The sequence below is a fragment of the Sapajus apella genome, unplaced genomic scaffold (genome assembly GCF_009761245.1).
Source record: "Sapajus apella isolate SASKATOON/1434 unplaced genomic scaffold, GSC_monkey_1.0 scaffold3, whole genome shotgun sequence".
In the NCBI taxonomy this organism is placed as follows: Eukaryota; Metazoa; Chordata; class Mammalia; order Primates; family Cebidae; genus Sapajus; species Sapajus apella.
The window spans coordinates 932675-950632 of record NW_022436943.1 but is presented as its reverse complement, the minus strand read 5'-3'; the positions used below and the strand labels follow the sequence as shown (position 1 = coordinate 950632).

The following is a 17958-nucleotide window of genomic DNA, read 5'->3' as shown; positions in this document are numbered from 1 at the left end:
GAGTGTGGTGGCTCACGCCTGTAATCCCAGCACTTTGGGAGGCCAAGGTGGACAGATCACTTGAGGTCAAGAATTTGAGACCAGCACGGCCAACGTGGTGAAACTCCAACTCTACAAAAAAATACAAAGATTAGCTGGTCGTGGTGGTGCAAGCCTGTAATTCCAGCTACTCAGGAGGCTGAGGCAGGAGAATTGTTTGGACCCAAGAGGTTGAGGTTGTGGTGAGCCGAGATCACACCACTGCACTCTAGCTTAGGCGACAAAGCGAGACTTCATCTCAAAAAAAAAAAAAAAAGCCCCAAAGAAAAGACATTAAAATGTAGTCACTATGCATAGATGGTATTAATAATAATATATTGGCATTATATTAGAAACTTGTCATATTAAGATTATTCTATATTGTTGAACCAGCATCTGATAAATCTCTTTGCAGTGGTGACAGAATTTTAAAAGTACTCTTTTCTTATTACTAATAATCCTTAGTTAACCTGGTGATATTATCAACAACACAATTCACTCTAGCTTTAGTGATGGGAATCCTGTGAATGTATTTTATTTCTCAATTTCCTGTGTAGCTGGATAGGGTTATATTATATTCTGTAAAAGACAAGATATTTTGCCAGTGTGATACAAATTTGAGAAGACCCAAGGCCTAGAATTTCATACGATGAACTTGTCCTTGAGTTTTTATAACCAAATGATAGTGTATATTGCCATTAAAATAATTAGATGACCAAAAAAAAGAAAGAAATTTCAGTCATTTTCAACTTTTTACTATTATAAATGAAGCTGTGTGTATACACCTTTGTGCATTTTTATGATTCTCTCATTTATTTATTTATAAATTATTTGTAGACACAAGGTCTTGCTATGTTGCCCAGGCTGGTCTCCAACTCTTAGGCTCAAGCGATCTCATGCCTTGGCCTGCCAAAGTGCTGGGATTACAGGTGTGAGCTACCATACTCAGCCAATTATCTTCTTTAAAATAAATTTCTAGAAGTGCATTTGCTGATTAAAAGGAATGACCATGGCCGGGCACCATGGCTCATGCCTATAATCCGACCACTTTGGGAGGCTGAGGTGGGTGGATCACTTGAGGTCAGGAGTTCACGACCAGCCTGGCCAACATGGTGAAGCCCTGTCTCTACTAAAAATACAAAAATTAGCCTGGCGTGGTGGCGTGCACCTATAGTCCCAGCTACTCAGGAGGCTGAGACACAGGAATCGTTTGAACCTGGGAAGCGGAGGTTGCAGTGAGCTGAGATTGTGCTACTACACTGCAGCCTAGGCAACACAGCGAGACTCCATCTCAAGAAATAAAACAAAAGGAATGAACATGCTTTTTTTTTTTTTTTTTTTTTTTGAGACGGAGTTTCACTCTTGTTACCCAGGCTGGAGTGCAATGGCGTGATCTCGGCTCACCGCAACCTCCGCCTCCTGGGTTCAGGCAATTCTCCTGCCTCAGCCTCCTGAGTAGCTGGGATTACAGGCACGCACCACCATGCCCAGCTAATTTTTTTTTTGTATTTTTAGTAGAGACGGGGTTTCACCATGTTGACCAGGATGGTCTCGATCTCTTGACCTCGTGATCCACCCGCCTGGGCCTCCCAAAGTGCTGGGATTACAGGCTATGAACATGCTTTTTATGGCAGACTGAGCAGACTAATACAATATGATACCATTTATGTAAGTTAAAATACATACAGAATAATAATCTATATTGTTTATGAATGCATTCACATGCATGAAATACTGTCTTTAAAAAGAGCTGGACAAATATATCTGAAACTTAATGACTGCTTCTGGGTATAGAAAGGGTTATAGAACTCAGGGCTGAGGTTACTAGATCTTACTCTAACTGCAATGTTTTATTTCTAATGGGGAAAAGAAAAAATAAAGCAAAATGTTAAAAAGTGTTTTGGCTTGTACAAATAAATGTGAGTATTCATGATACCTTTGTGTAATTTGGTGTCTTTTACATTTATTTAAAAAAATAAAATAGGCATAAACTTATAAATAAGATGAAACACATTATTTGGGAGCAATTACCCCTTCTTAATTAAAATGGATAAATATAAGGAGAGAGAGAGAGAGAGATGAATGAATGAATGAATGAACAGATAGTAGACAAACGGGGAAGCTGGCCAATTTGTGACTCATTTACAAATTTCACAATGTGTCATCCTGTAATTTTAATATTGAAAATGTTGCCCCTGCCAGTATATAATATTTGTTCATTCATTTCCTGATTTTTTCAATAAACAATAATTGAGCATGTGCTGGGCACTAGTGTAAGGGCTTATAAAACATGGATGAATAAGGTAGATACTATCATTGAGGATCTTAGTCCAATGAACATGACAGATGCAAAAACTTAACCATAGGACTATCTAAAGCATGCTCTACAAGGGGGAGGAACGTTATTGCAGCAGATACAAGTTGCTTGCATTGCCACAGAGAGTCAAGAAAGCCTTCACATAGAAGAGATGACATTTGAGATGAATTTAGAGGAATTCCAAAAAAGTCCAAAGCTTCTGACTAAAGGCTTAAAATCCACTAGTATCTGTATTCCATAACTTCTCTCTATATAACTCCAGCCAAAATTACTCTATAATTCACATACATATATCACAACTTTTTAAAAGTCTGATAAAATCCAAAATGAGTCTTGTCTCACCTTTCCAGATTTTTCGTCTTCTAGGACTGCCAATTTTTTTTTCTGCTTATTATATTCTTGTCTTCTCTCTAAAACACTCATAATATTTTCATCTGTTAAGTTCTTCCTAAACTCACAGAACTGAGGCCAGAATTTAAACAGAACCCCAAAAATTGTCATCTGTATAAAAAATGAAGTCTCAGATTACAATTTTATACAAATGTACCAATTTAAACTCTAATCACCATAATCATAGATGAACTATTCTATCTTTAATATACACCATGTTTCCTCCAACTTATTGTCTCCAGACATCTTGGTATAAGATGCAGACATTTTGCTTGGCACATGCTTATCATCAATGGTTTTTATTACCAATGAGAAGTCTTTCTTTAAAAAAAAACGTACACTAAATACACTTAAAAGTCACTTTATTCTTTATGTTTCCCTAACCAATTGTTTGTATTAATAAATAATCCATTAGGTCTTTTAAAATAAGAAATTTATGTTTTCTTTTAAAACATATACTAGTTGATCTGCCACACACTCTGCTGTTTTATGCAAGTATTCCAAAAATCTAGTTCATCAAGGAAACTCCTCCCTCCCTCTTTTCTTTCTTTTAGAGAAAGGAAATACCATTTTGCCTCTGGAAAAGCTCTTAAACAAAGCTGCAGATCTAAGAATAAATCTTGAGTAACTTTTAAACGATATAATCTCTCTTTTATGTACGAGCAAGAAAAGTAACATTTAAAAAGCAGAACAGTATCCTGGACAAACGCTTTCTATGAGGACATTTTAAGTGATTAATTGTGATATTTATAGAGATAAGAATAGTTGTTCTCATTCTCATGCCAAGTTTTTCCATTAGTTCCAGAGGCATACATTACTTCCAAGAAGGTAGGACTTGCCACATCAGATCAAGTCCAACATCTTATTGCTAGGAAGGGCCTTTACCTAATGCCCTGGAGAAAAATGAAGCATCCTGTTAGGCTGCGAGCCAACTCATAGGGGAAAAGAGGAATCTTTAAAAAATAAATGCTGCAGTGAAATGGCGTATTTTATTACTCCTCTTTTCCATACATGAATGTTATTAGTAATACTAAAATTATTCACTCCTTTTAAAATACAGTTTTGTTATTGAATTCTAGGCCTCTTGGGAGTATAAATGTAAAATCTAGAGATGCTTTATTTGACGAAACACAGGCTTTTAAGATATTTTCATTTACATTTACCTGCCACATATTTAATTAAGTAATCCCCTGTTCCAATGTTAAGGGATCATGGTAGTTTTTATTATGAACTTAAATACTCCTCCTCTTCTGTTAATCAAACTTCCCAGTTATCTTTCCAAAACCTGAGTCACTCCCCGTTCTTGAATATACATATTTCCATTTAGAAGGCTTTCTTAAAAGTTACCCAATTAGGACACAATTTTCCAATAGATGGCATAAAATTGCTCTGTGGTTAAACGTTGCAATTGAGATTGTAGGTTAATATGTACTGTTAATTAAAATTACCCTGTACCTGTGTAATCTTAAAAGATAACCAAGTTGTGGATAAGAAAATGTTCTAATAAATATAGAACTGCTTTACTCACTGCCAGCAGATAAGTAATGGCTTTAGTATAAGCAAATGGGGCCGGTGAAAATTTGTCTGAGTAATGCAAACTTTCAGGATATAGGGAGTGGGAGTGAGGAATAGACAGAAGTTACGCTGATACCAATGCTAAAACAGTCAGCAGTTTTAAATTTACTATTCAGCCCTTTTGCACAACTTTGCTCTCATTTCCAATTTGATCTTACTCCTTTCTGTTATGACAGATCTAGTCTTACATCATTCATTTATGTATTCAAACAATGCCTTCTCTTTGCCTGGCATTTGGGCCACAAAGATAAATAAGAACCATTCCCTGTCCTCAAAGAGGTTACAATCTAATGAGACCATCAGACATGAGAGTAATCACCTCCAATTTAGTGTGATAAGTGTTATGACAGGGATAAAAACAAGGGAGAGATGATACTGCAAAGAGCTCAGGACAGAAAGTAGTAAGAGCCAGTTATGAAACTACAATTATTTCAATTAGACTAGGGCAGAGACGGTGGGGTGTGGTAAAAGATGTAGCTAGAGAGATATCTAGGAGTATGGACTTCATTCTGAGGGCAATGGGAAGAATCAAAATATTTTTAAAACTATTATTTGTAAAGACAAGAGCTCACTATATTGCCCAGACTAGTCTTGAACTCCTGGCCTCAAGCAATCCTCCTGCTTTGGCCTCCCAAAGTGCTGGGATTACTTAACAGGTTTGAGCCTGTGTGCCCGGCTGCAATTGAAATATTTTAAGCAGAGAAGTGACATGATCAGATATACATTGGGAAAGGATTGCTGTGTCTGCCCTGAGCTGGATGGCCTGGAGAGAACCCAGAGGCAAGGAGTTTCTGTAATACACATGGGTCATGCTGCAGATCCAAAGTGAGGTAGTCGAATGGAGGAGTGGATAGAATGACAGATAATAAGGAGGCCTCAGCCTCCCAAAGTGCTGGATTACAGGCATGAGCCACCATGCCTGGCCCAAAAGGATATCTACAAAAGGATTGTCAATCTGTTTTAAAATATGCTTAGCCACACGCCCTGATCTCTTAGCCATAAGCCCTGACCTGTTCCTAATCCAAGTTTTAGGAACGGATTAGATAATGGAGGTAAAGAAATGAAGGAATGGGAAGACATGGAGATGGCCAACCAGATCAGTGGCTTGTATCCTGCCATTCTCCAAGCTTCCTTGGGAAAACAGGATAACAACAGATTCAGTGGGATGAGGCCCCTAAAAAAAGATTATTTATTTTCAGATGCTCTAACATCCATATTTAAGATATCTAGGACTCCCTTTTAGAAAATCAGGTAGAAGTCATAGGCAAGAGGACTCCAATAAACTTTTGTGGTTGCAATCCCTGAAGAGTATACTGGAACTAACCGGCATCAGCAGCTCCAGACATTTGTGGTCAGATTCAAGGCCTTTGATATTGATGGGTAAGTCCAGGCCTGGTTACCAGGAAACCCAGGCTAGGCTAAGCTATCGCTAGGGTCTTTTCATTAACAGATGTTACCATTCTGACACCATGTTTTCACCATTTCTCTGTAGCACATCCTCAATCATTCCTCTATATTTCTGCCTATTTTAATGCATAATTTGGATTGTGAGTCTACTTTTAGTTCCTTAGAGGACTTAGAACACAGCTGGCTCACAAATGAATGTAAAAATAATTGCCTTTTTCCATGCTCAAGGGCAATAATACCCTAAATCTCTGTTTCATATCACTTCATTCATGACATGGCCTTCCCTATTACCCCTATTATAATTTATTTTTCTTAATCATTTTTTAGGAACAACATCACTAAAAGGCTTTTTAAAATGCAAATAAATTATGTTCACCAAGTCACTGTTTTCTATTATTTATCTTAAAAAGAAGTAACTTGAGCAGGTTAACAGGCATGATTTTCCTTTCATGAGTTTGTATACTTTATGTTGGTAGAGTACTTAAATCTCCTCTCACTTATTTTATGAGCTATGTGAATATACCAATCTTTAAAAATACACAAATCTTGGGGCACACATATTTTACACATTTGTGTGGTAGCAAATATTTTAAAAGGAAATATGAATGGTGGGAAAGGAAGGAGGAATTAGCGGGAGTTTAACAAGTTAAAAACAAAAATGGTAACCATGGAAAGCCAAATGGCAATATTTAATTTTATTTGCTGTATATGATCAAGAAAGATATTTGCATGTAAATTAGTAGTTTTTTATATTTCAGTGGCATATGCAAAGGTTATTTAAATTAAACAGAGTAAGTCCCAGTATTGGGAGGATTGGAACCGTGTCAAATATAAATAATTTACAAGTTTTAAAAAGATATCTTTTTTATTTTTATTTACTTTTTGTTAAGATTTTTTTTTTTTTAAGAGACAGAGTTTCACTATGTTGCCCAGGCTGGTCTCAAACTTCTGAGCTCAAATAATCTGCCTGCCTCAGACTCCCAAAGTGCTGGGATTACAGGCGTGAGCCACCATGCCTGGTCCAAAAGGATATCTATCTTTTTTGTTTGTTTTTCTTCAACTCCTGCACTTAGAAGGGATATCTGTCTTTAAAAGGATTGTCAGCCAGGCGAAGTGGCTCATGCCTGTAATCCCAGCACTTTGGGAGGCTGAGGTGGGTGGATCACGAGGTCAGGAGTTTGAGACCAGTCTGGCCAATATGGTGAAACCCCATCTCTACTAAAGACACACAAAAAAATTAGCCGAGCATGGTGGCATGTGCCTGTAATCCTAGCTACTTGGGAGGCTGAGGCAGGAGAATCACTTGAACCTGGGAGGCAGGAGTTGCAGTGAATAGAGACTGCGCCATTGCACCCCAGCCTGGGCGACAGGGCAAGACTGCATCTCAAAATAAGTAAATAATGAAAAGATTGTCAATCTATTTTAAAATATGCTTAGCCACATGCCCTGATCTTTTACCTGTGCCTCTCTAAATACATATGGTCCTAATTCCTTCCGGTGTTCAATAATCTTCTGGGCTTGCTCTACTGGAATGTCAATTTGTAAAGCTGGTGGAATATTGGAGTTAATAAAGCAGTTGATAATAGTTGTAATCTTCTTCTGGATGACAGACTCATCGCAATGAGAATGGCACAAGTCCTGAATAGGAGAAGGAAAGATAGAACCATATATAATTAACACATTAGTAGAACACTTAATAGAGCTGTATGTGTTTCAATTAATATATACATTTCAACTTTAGGTCAAGAGAGCACTGGGATATGGCAAGGCCGTCTTTAAAAAATCATAGATTTTCTTTCTCTTAGATTTGAGGAAACTACGACTTTGATACATCTATGTAACATAAATAAAGATTTCATACAATCCCGATCGTTTGTTCCTCTAGGCAAAGGAATGGCATTAGTATCTACTTTGACTCATTTGATAACTATATAATGAGTGCCTGTTATATACCAGACACTGAGCTGAGCATCAAGACATAGCCCCTACCCTTTTAATGTTCAATCTCCACTAGAGGAGAAGTGTGAAAAAACATGTTACTCCAATTTGGACAGTTAAGAAATGTTATGATAGAGGTATACACAGTATCCTAGAAGAACATTGAGAACAGGCACCTAACTCAGCCCACAGTTGGATATGACAGCTTTCCCATCCAGACCTGCTTTTACGTCAAGGTGATTTAGGCTCAAAAAGGGTAGTGGGCATGCTGTTTGTCAACAGATGTGCCATTCTATGTCTTTTAGTATCTATATTGTGTAGTTACCCTATTGTATTATCCTCTTCATAGATAAGCTAAAATTAATGATCATACATCAAAATGAGCCATTTAAAAAATTGTCAACATTTATTTTAGACACAAGGGGTACATGTGCAAGTTCGTTACCTGGGAATATTGCATGACACTGAAGTTTGAGTTACAGATCCTGTCACTTAGGTAGTGAGCATAGTATCCAACAGGTAGGTTTTCAACCCACCCTCCCCTCACTACCCCTTCTAGTAGTCAGCAGTGTCTATTATTCCCATATTTATGTCCATATGTGCCCAATGTTTAGTTCCCACTTATAAGCGAGAACATGTGGTTTTGGTTTTCTGTTTCTATGTTAATTCCCTTATGATAATGGCCTCCAGCTCCACCCACATTGCTGCAAAGGACATGATTTCATTCTTTTTTATGGCTGTGTAGTATTCCCTGGTGTATATGTACCACATTTTCTTTACCCAATCTACTATTCATGGCCACCTGGGTTGATTCTATGTCTTTGCTATTGTGAATAGTGCAGTGATAAATGTATGTGTACATTTATCTTTTTGGTAGAATGATTTATTCTCCTTGGGGCATGCACCCAGTAATGGAATTGCTGGGTCAAATGGTAGCTCTGTTTTAATTTCTTTGAGAAATCTCCAGACTGCTTTCCACAGTGGCTGGACTAATTTACATTCCTGCCAACAGTGTATAAACACTCCCTTTTCTCAGCAGCTTCATTAAGCAGCTATTGTTTTCTGACTGTTTAATAATAGCTATTCTGATAGGTGTGTGTTACCTCACTGTGGTTTTGATTTGCATTTCTCTGATGATTAGTGATGATGAGCATTTCTTCATGTTTCATGGCTGTTTATATACCTTTTGCAAAGTATCTGTTCATGTCATTTGTCCAAAATGAGCTAGTTTTAAAGTCACAGGTGTAGGGCTATCATTTTTTTAAATAAAGAAGTACTTTAGCTTGAATTATGGCATTTCTCTGTCAAAGACTTTGTTTTCCAAATCATCAGAAAGAAAACAAATTTGAAAACTTCTCACTTTAGACCCAGAAATGAACCAACATTTATTAAGTACGTAGTATATGCTGGGCATTGTAATACCTCTCTTATGGATATTACGAAAGAAATAAAAATTCTGGTGTCTTTTATGTAAAACTTTATATATAATTTGGTATAAGTTCAATGTGAAAAAAGCTTAATATAAATGTTACATTGTGACAATTAGCACTTCATACTCAATTTAGCATCACTTTAGAAAAAAGCCTATTTAGGCCAGGTGTGGTGGCTCATTGCCTCTAATCCCAACAACTTGGGAGGCCGAGGCGGGCAGAATGCTTGAGCCCAGGAGTTTGAGACCATCCTGGGCAACATGGTGAAACTCTGTCTCTACAAAAAAATACAAAATATTAGCTGGGCATGGTGGTGCATGCCTGTAGTCCCAGATACTGGGGAGGCTGAGGTGGGAGGATCACCTGAGCCCAGGGAGGTGGAAACTGCAGTGGGCCATGATCACACCACAGCACTCCAGCCTGGGCAACAGAGCAAGCCAGTGTTTCGAAAAAAGAAAAGAAAAGAAAAAGCCCATTTTATTATTCAATTAGCCTCCAAATTATGGAATTCTAATTATGGAACATATATTATTCAATTGGCCTTCTAATTATGGAACATAAGGCTTGTGAAATAAAAACAAATTTGTGAAGTTATACAATTATAATCTTGAGCAAAAGGACAGCATTGGGACCGATTCATAACTGATTTTTTTCTAATTGTTCTGGCCTGTTGTGCCATTAGCTTAGTTAACTCTTGCTTATTATTAAGGTCTCAGTTTAAGCATACTTTCCTCTAGTAAGCTTTCTGTGACTCAGTCCCAGAGACGTCCATCTCAGTTACTCCCATAGCACACTGTGCTTCTTCCCTTGTTGCACTAGTCATACTCTTATAATTGCCTTGTCTACCACTCATTTTTCCTTCCTCTGATATTATAAGCTTTAACAGGGTAGGCTGTTTTTTTGTTTTTTTTTTTCCCCTCAAACACAGTCCCCCACTACCACAAATTATGCAGTCAAGTTTCCCACATTTGGGGAAATCGCAGGGGTCAGCACATCCGGAGTGGAACGGATAAGCCAAGGTAGGCTGTTTTGATCACAGTTGTATCCTCAGGATTTGGCCAGGTCCTTGGTAAGTGCTTAATAAATATTTGTTGGATAAATAAATTTTTCCAGTCTTTTCTCTATGGATACACACACATACACACACAAACATCTACACATACTTTAGATTAAACCATACTGTTTTTTAGTAATTTTTTAAAAAGATCAATGATCAGAACATCTTTTCCCATCATTGATTATTCTCCTGCAAAATTTTTAATGGCTACAAAACATTCTATTGTATAGATAATTTAGTAACCAATGTCTTCGTTTTACAACTAGGTTCTTTCCAATTTTTCACAATTTAGAGCAATGTTTGACTAAGATTACTCCAGCCATCTCTTTGTACATTACCACAATCAATACTGAGATGCAGCATAGCTTAGTGGTTAAGGACATGGGCTTTAGCAATAGAATGACCTGGTTCAAAGTCTAGCTCTACCAGTTAATTAACTGTGTGATGTTGGGAATTTCTTAGCCTCTCTGTGCATTAGTTTCATCTATAAAGTGATGAGAATGACATCCTTGACCTCATGGGATTCTTGTAAAGAATAAATTCATTATTACATGAAAAGCATCAAGACAATATCTGGCACATAGTGAACACTTAATAACAATAAGCCCTTTAAGAGTTAGCTCGGTTAGACTATAAAGTGGAATAATAAATGCCTTCCAGCTGGCCAGCTCCCCCACAGCCCAATGCAAGTATCATCACTCTTGTTGAGACCTCTCTGACCTATTGTCCCCAACCCCATCATTCTCTCCTCTGTGCTAAAACTATACCTAGTCAGAACATAGATCAGAATCAACACTATTTCCTAATATTTGTTCTCATGACGTCTTCCTGCCTGAGAGAGGGCAGTGTGTTGTACTCAACTTTTTATGGCTACAATCTAATATGATGCCTGACACATTTGATACTTAATAAATGTTTGTTATATAAATAAATGTACTCTTATAGCTACCTAGTATTGTAAGCCCTTCATGCTATACTGTAGAGAAGATATTAAAATGGAGACCAAGGGCAGCCTTAAAGGATAAAGTCACAAAACTACAGGTTAACTTTGTATAAGTCTACAGTTGGTTTTGAAAATACCGATCTTACAAAGTTTATCTCATTACCTCTTGTCCTAGCAGGGTTAGGCTTGTTCATATTCATATTAGCTTAAAGATAGTTCTGCCCACCATAATAAAAAATTACCTATTGTGGAAAACACACTCCTCCTTTCTAATTCCCAAAAAATTATTTTAATATTGCTCATGTGAAAGATTGTGAAAAAACTTCTCCAAAAAAATTTTTTTACCAGCCTGGGTATCACAGGGAGACTCTATCTATACAAAAAAATTTAAAAATTAGCCAGGCATAGTGGTGCATGCCTATATTCCCAGCTACTTGGGGGGCTGAGGTGGGAAGATCACTTGAACCCAGAAGGTCAAGGCTGTGAGCTGTCTTGTGCCACAGTACTCCAGCCTGGGCAACAAAGTGAGACCCTGTCTCAAAAAAATGTTTTTTAAATGTTACAGCCTCAGTTGAGAATAGTATAAAAACTGTCGATAATAGAAAAGGGTAGAAAACAGTTTTATTGTATGTCAGAAAAGCTTGGAAATAGATTTTATTGAGCAACTACTAAATAATATGTTGAGCAACTGTATTAGCATCACATAATACATAGTTATAGGCCATTTGAAAGCATTATAGTCTTAAATTGTTAATTTTTTTTTGACATGGAGTTTTGCTCTTGTTGCCCAGGCTGGAGTGCAATGGCGTGATCTTGGCTCACTGCAACCTCCGCCTCCTTGGTTCAAACAATTCTCCTGCCTCAGCCTCTCAAGTAGCTGGGATTATAGGCATGCACCACCATACCGACTAATTTTGTATTTTTTTAGTAGAGACGGAGTTTCTCCATGTTGGTCAGGCTGGTCTCAAACTCCCAACCTCAGGTGATCCACCCACCTCAGCCTCCCAGAGCGCTGGGATTACAGGCATGAGCCACTGCACCCGGCTAAATTGTTAATTTTTATTCCCCACTTTTACAGTGGGATGGAATAGACTGCTTGCAAGGAAATCAGCCTGCTACCTCTGGGAGCATTTAAGCAAAGACTGAAATACCTTTCAATATTTCTAGACAACATTTCTTTATTCGAGTCTAGACAACATAACATGAAAAGTCTCTTCCTCCTCTTCCACGCAAAGATTATATCTGTTTACATTAAACACTTAACTTTGAAAATAAACTGCCTTTGTAACTAACCATTTCTCTTATACTTATTTTGTTAAGAATTTGGCTATTCTTTCTAATCTCTAATTCTTTCTAATTCCTTTCTTTTCTCTGTTGGTTTATTTATCCATAATCCTGTTGGGTTTTTTTTTTTGATTACTATTACTATAAATATGGCTGAGAGGGATTCATACAAGAAGATCTTGGCTGTCTGGATACACCAAATATAAATATTGTTAGGAAAAAATATGTACGTACATTTAGAGATAACTGATATGTAGAAATATAGTTAAAACTCTCTTTGGGAAGGTTTTCATTAAATCATATGTATGTTAATACCTTAAAAAACCTAATACAGATTGAGTATTCCTCATCTGAAATGGTTGGGACCAGAAGCGTTTTCGATTTTGGATTCTCTTTTGATTTTGGAATATTTATATTACACTGACTGGTTGAGCATTCCAGATCCAAAAATCCAAAATCTGAGATACTCCAAGGAGCATTTACTTCGAGTATCATGTTGGCTTTCAAAAAGTTTCAGATTTTGGAGCATTTCGGGTTTCAGATTTTCAGACTTGGAATGTTCTACCTGTATTATCATTCCAGAGCTCACTCTTACTCTTCACTGTATAATAATAAACATATCTAGAGATTGGACAATAAATATCTCAATATTTATATACTGGTAGGAAGAAGATGGCAAAATTGGGATATCTTATACAAATCTTGTGCATAAAGTTAAAAATCTGACATTTTAATGCATTTCTTCCTCAAAACAGGTTGTTTTCTCTACTCCTAATACAATACCTTATATTTTTGTACTTCTTGCCAAAAGAGTACCCCATTTTCCAACAAATCTCCTTTTAGAGCCACAAAACGTTGAAACTGTCTTGAAGTAATTGGATTCAATAATGCTTTGCGGAAAGCAATTATTTCACAAGATGAAGAGATCCACTTACTCTCCACAGGCTGTCCAAAACAGAATATATGAAATTAGCGCATTAATTAGGCTAACAATTACCACCTTCTATCTCCTATAATTTTGCCTGTTGAAATTTGTGGCACAGCTACAATAGAATTTGGCAACTTTCCCCCCATTCCTTTCCCTTTTGTCTCCTTTATATTTTTTATGGCTTCAGTTTTAGGAGGTAGAGTGAACCAGAAATGACTAAATGATTTAGACCATATGACTACATGGTTTAAAAATGTTAACAGTTATTACAGCTTGAGATTATGGTGAAAAACTACTTTTTAGCACATTATATGAGTTCTGTGCTTAAACAAAACAAAATAATCATAATGTTATGATTATATGTTATTACATTATTTATATTATTATATGTTATGTATTAATATATAATTCTCCTGCCTTTAAAAAGTAAAAGTAGTTGAACATTTAATACATTTTTCATTTTTTAATAAAAAATTATCAATTGATTCTATAAGTTAAATAATTTACTACAGAGCTTCACTGTAATTTTATCCTGGAAATATTATATTTTTAGATGAGACATCTTTATATTATTTTAATAAATTGTGATTAAAATGATAAATAATGATCATTAATAAATTATTTTGATAAAATTCCTCTGACTGTGGGTTTACTTTATATAACATAAAAGCTAGAAGCACCCATGGCATTTTAGTAACACCTAAAGGTATTTTTATCTACATTTATTTTATATCTTTACAATTTGGAGATATAAAATATCTACCTTTTTTTTTATTTTGCCTATTTAAAATCACTTAGCCTCTCAGATTGAAAACATAAGAAATCGATTTTGTTGAATTCACTAAATAGGTTTTAATAATGAAGTTCCCGAAGCTGATTTTTAGCTTAAAAGCATGCAAGGAAGTATCATTCCAAAGACAATGTTTCAAATGGATTTAGCCACACATAAAATAAATTCTTTGAAACAAATCATATGTGACCATCAATTTAAGTGTTTAGAGAGTTATATTTTTAAAAAGTGCCATGGTAACATAAAGGAGGAGTAACTAATTCTGCCTGGAGGAGTAAAACCTTTCAGAGAAGGGCCTTGAGGATAGCATCTGAGTTGGAAACTGAAAAGTGAAGGCCACTCCAGGCAGTCTAGATGAATGGTGGTGCCATTAACACAGATAAGGTGAATAGACATCTATCACTATTTTAGTGAGACACATGTCACATTCTCTGGACAAAATGTTAAGACCCCCACCATATGGTCCATATTAAAATTATAGCCCTACAAATTTTTGGAACAACTAGATATTAGACTGGGATGTTTATTTAAAACCCACTCAGCAAATAATATTTTAAGATCTGCTTAAGACGCTAAAACTTACAAATTTAACTAAAACTTGTAATTTAAACAAAATAATAAAATATATGTAATACACAATTATATAAAAAAATCTCATTCTATATAATATTTCAATCAAAATTATAGCAAAAAACAAACATTTAAAACATTTATTACTTTCCAAGGGGAAAATACAGAAAAGCGCATACTGACAGATGCATGTATTCCTCTAATATTCAAAAAACATTTATCTTTGTTAGTTAACAGATGGTCACCTAGGTCTAGTTGGACATTTTATCAGGACCTGCAGAAGCATAAATACACATAAACTTGTAAGCTCAAAAGGAAGACTATGTTTATCATGCTTGTTACAAAGCAAAATAGGCCATTTCTAGCCAGGTATTATATTGTATTGGTTTTAAGTCACCAAAGTGATAACTAACCTAATTCTTTTAAAGCTAAAATGTAATTCTTTTTGTTTTTATTATTTTTATTTCTATTTTGATTTGATTTGATTTTTTATGTGTGCTCCTGCTCGGCAAAGTGCCCTTGTGAGGATGCCTGGGAGCAGTATACAGTTATGACTAAAATGCAATTCTAAATAGAAGGGATAATGTGCCAGGCATGGTGGCTCACGCCTGTAATCCTAACACTTTGGGAGCCCAAGACGGGTGGATTGCCTGAGCTCAGGAGTTCAAGATCAGCCTGGGCAACACGGCAAAACCCCATCTATATTAAAAATACAAAAAATTAGCCAGGCGTGGTGACACGTGCCCGTAATCCCAACTACTGGGGAAGCTGAGGCCTGAGGCCTGCTTGAGCCCAGGAGGCAGAGGCTGCAGTGAGCTGAGATCATGCCACTTCATTCCAGCCTGGGCAACAGAGACTCTGTTGATAGATAGATAGATAGATAGATAGATAGATAGATAGATAGATAGATAGCTAGATGGATGGATGGATCGATGTCAAAATGTAAGATGATTTAACCTGCTGATTCTGCTACATGTTGCTCATTTTTTACATAACTCACTCTTAATAATAAACTATCATATGCTGGAATGCACAGCTTGTCTCAGTAAATCCATGACATGCAGAATGAAGAAAAATACATACTTAAGGCAATCACACACTTCTAAGGTTGTGCAGGTCAAGGGTCTCTTTAAGAATAGAGCTCTTTACTCAGGAGGCTAAGGCAAGAGGATCACTTGAGCCCAGGAGTTAGATGTTACAGTGAGCTATGATCATGCCATGTACTCTGGCCTGGGCAACACAGCAAGACCCTAAAAATGATGATGATGATAATAATAATAATAATTTTTAAAAAAAGAACTGAGTTCTGGCAGAGTCACGTTTTCCTCCAAATTCCATTCACCAATTAAAAACAGTAACAGTGCTCAGTCGGCAGTTTAGAAAACAGTGTGTCTTCAGTGAGGACTTTTGAACAAGAAAGGGAAGGAACAACAATACTTTGACAGAGGAAAACTTACAAGAGGAAGAATATAACAAATATTACTTGCCTTCCACACCCCGATTTTCTTTTCGGGCTTCTGTAGTAACAGCTCTTCTGCTATGTCTTTCATCTGTACCTGAAAGCAAAATCAATTATTTGATCCCAGTTTTTCAGAATGTCTAAAGGTTTGAAATAATTTACTAATTTAGTAGCTAAAAAAAATGAGATAAAGATTAACTTGGATAAGAGATAGTGAAGCTTATGAGAGAGAGGATCAAACTTAAAAATGGAAGCCCTGTGGTCAGGTACCAAATTCTTCTGAACACTGTATTCTCATCTGTAAAACAGAGATAACAATACCCAATTGTTATTGCCCAAATAATGATAGTTTCACTTGAGCTCAGATGGGAACTGAAGCTGGAAAGACAATTATGACTTCTCAGACTTTTTAGCCATTTCCTAGCCATATACTTTCACAACTAATTTTAAAAGAGTGCTAAAAGTTACTCAACACAGAAATGTAGTAGATATTTCTTGGAGTTATTGCCTATGCATATTATTTCCCCTTTCTTGGGAACCACTCATAACAAATCTGTGCTACTGTCTCTATCTCCCTGTCCAAAGCAGATATATCCAGAAGCAGACCTAGATAAGGACTGGAATCACTGGGGTTAAGTCTTTTTGACAGACAGAACCAGAAGGAAAGATCCGAGAATTTTTCTTGGGTTCCTAGGGCTGTCCTGGCCTACATCTTTTCTAAGGCTTGGGTGTCACCTCTTTATGTGTGTGAAATGCCCCAGCACCATTTTAGAATAAATTATCACCCCTCCTTTTTGTATTTGGTTCAAGGTTGCCAGAATCAGTTTATTTTGCTGGCCATCCAAAGAATGCTAATAAATGACTATGCATTACAATAAAATAACAGTGATAAACATAATGTGGAAATGTGGTAAATAATATTAGCAAGCCAGATGTCCTTTTATTTGGCTTTGGATAGAGAGTTGGAGTTAGCCTGAAGAAAGGGAATGAGGAGATTTTAGTTTTCCCAAAGCTTATTTCCAGGAACGTTTTGCCTAAAGTCAATTCTTCATCTCCATACTATAAATTCTGTGTTCCCAGCTGTACTGTTTTTTCCATAAGTTGCTCACCTCAAATGACTACGGATATTTCCAAATAAGTAGGCCACAGAGTGTTTCAGGTTCTTCCTGATTAGTATTAATGGCATGTGGCTTTGCATACTAAAGTCCAAAATTATATGTTTTCTGACCCTTGTGTTATTTTTGTAAAGATTGGGTTTGCCTGTTTTTAGGTATGCTAATGACGTTTTAAATTATCAAAGTAATACTTCTTATAAAATAAAAATAAGGCAAAGCAAAGCAAAGAGAAGCCCACTTTACAAAATAAGAAGTAAAAATCCTTCTTGGTCCCCAAACCCATTCCCAAGAGGCAGATCCTTTTACATATTTTTCTTCCATAAGCATAAACATAAATGGATGGATGGACAGATGGATGTGCATAGACATAGATATAAGCAAATCTAATGGGATTATCTTCTATATATTGTTCTGCATCCTGCTGGTTCTGTTCGATAAATAATATCTTTCATATAGTACATGTGGAAATCTCATTTTTATTTTTAATCTCATTTTGTAAGGAAATCTGCATATTTTTCCATAGTATGGAATTGTCATAACTTATCTAATTCTTCCCCCATTTGACATTGCAATGAATATCCTTGTATAACCTTGTCCACTGTGTGAGGACTTAATATTAAAAATAATAACTATATTAATAGATAACATTTGAGTGTTTGCCATGTGCCAAGCACTATTCTAAGAAACCAAACACATGTTAATTTCACTTCATTTTTCAGAACAACCTTACTAAGTAA

At 36.2% G+C, this 17958-nt stretch overlaps 1 protein-coding gene and 1 pseudogene across 10 annotated transcripts in view; both read right to left on the bottom strand.

Annotated features, from left to right (window-relative positions):
- Window positions 1-17958, bottom strand: part of RGS22 (regulator of G protein signaling 22) — a 140678-nt gene that overhangs the window by 21475 nt on the left and 101245 nt on the right. For 8 of the 10 annotated variants that reach the window (XM_032248155.1, XM_032248186.1, XM_032248163.1 and 5 more), the window contains 4 exons: window positions 16135-16203; window positions 13143-13304; window positions 7166-7345; window positions 2678-2836 (listed from right to left, as the gene is read on the bottom strand). In XM_032248155.1, the coding sequence (XP_032104046.1) occupies window positions 2678-2836; window positions 7166-7345; window positions 13143-13304; window positions 16135-16203 (570 nt within the window). The remainder of the gene's footprint in view (window positions 1-2677; window positions 2837-7165; window positions 7346-13142; window positions 13305-16134; window positions 16204-17958) is intronic. The other 2 variants (XM_032248177.1, XM_032248196.1) reach the window with 1 other exon arrangement.
- Window positions 10001-10131, bottom strand: LOC116536257 (annotated as a pseudogene).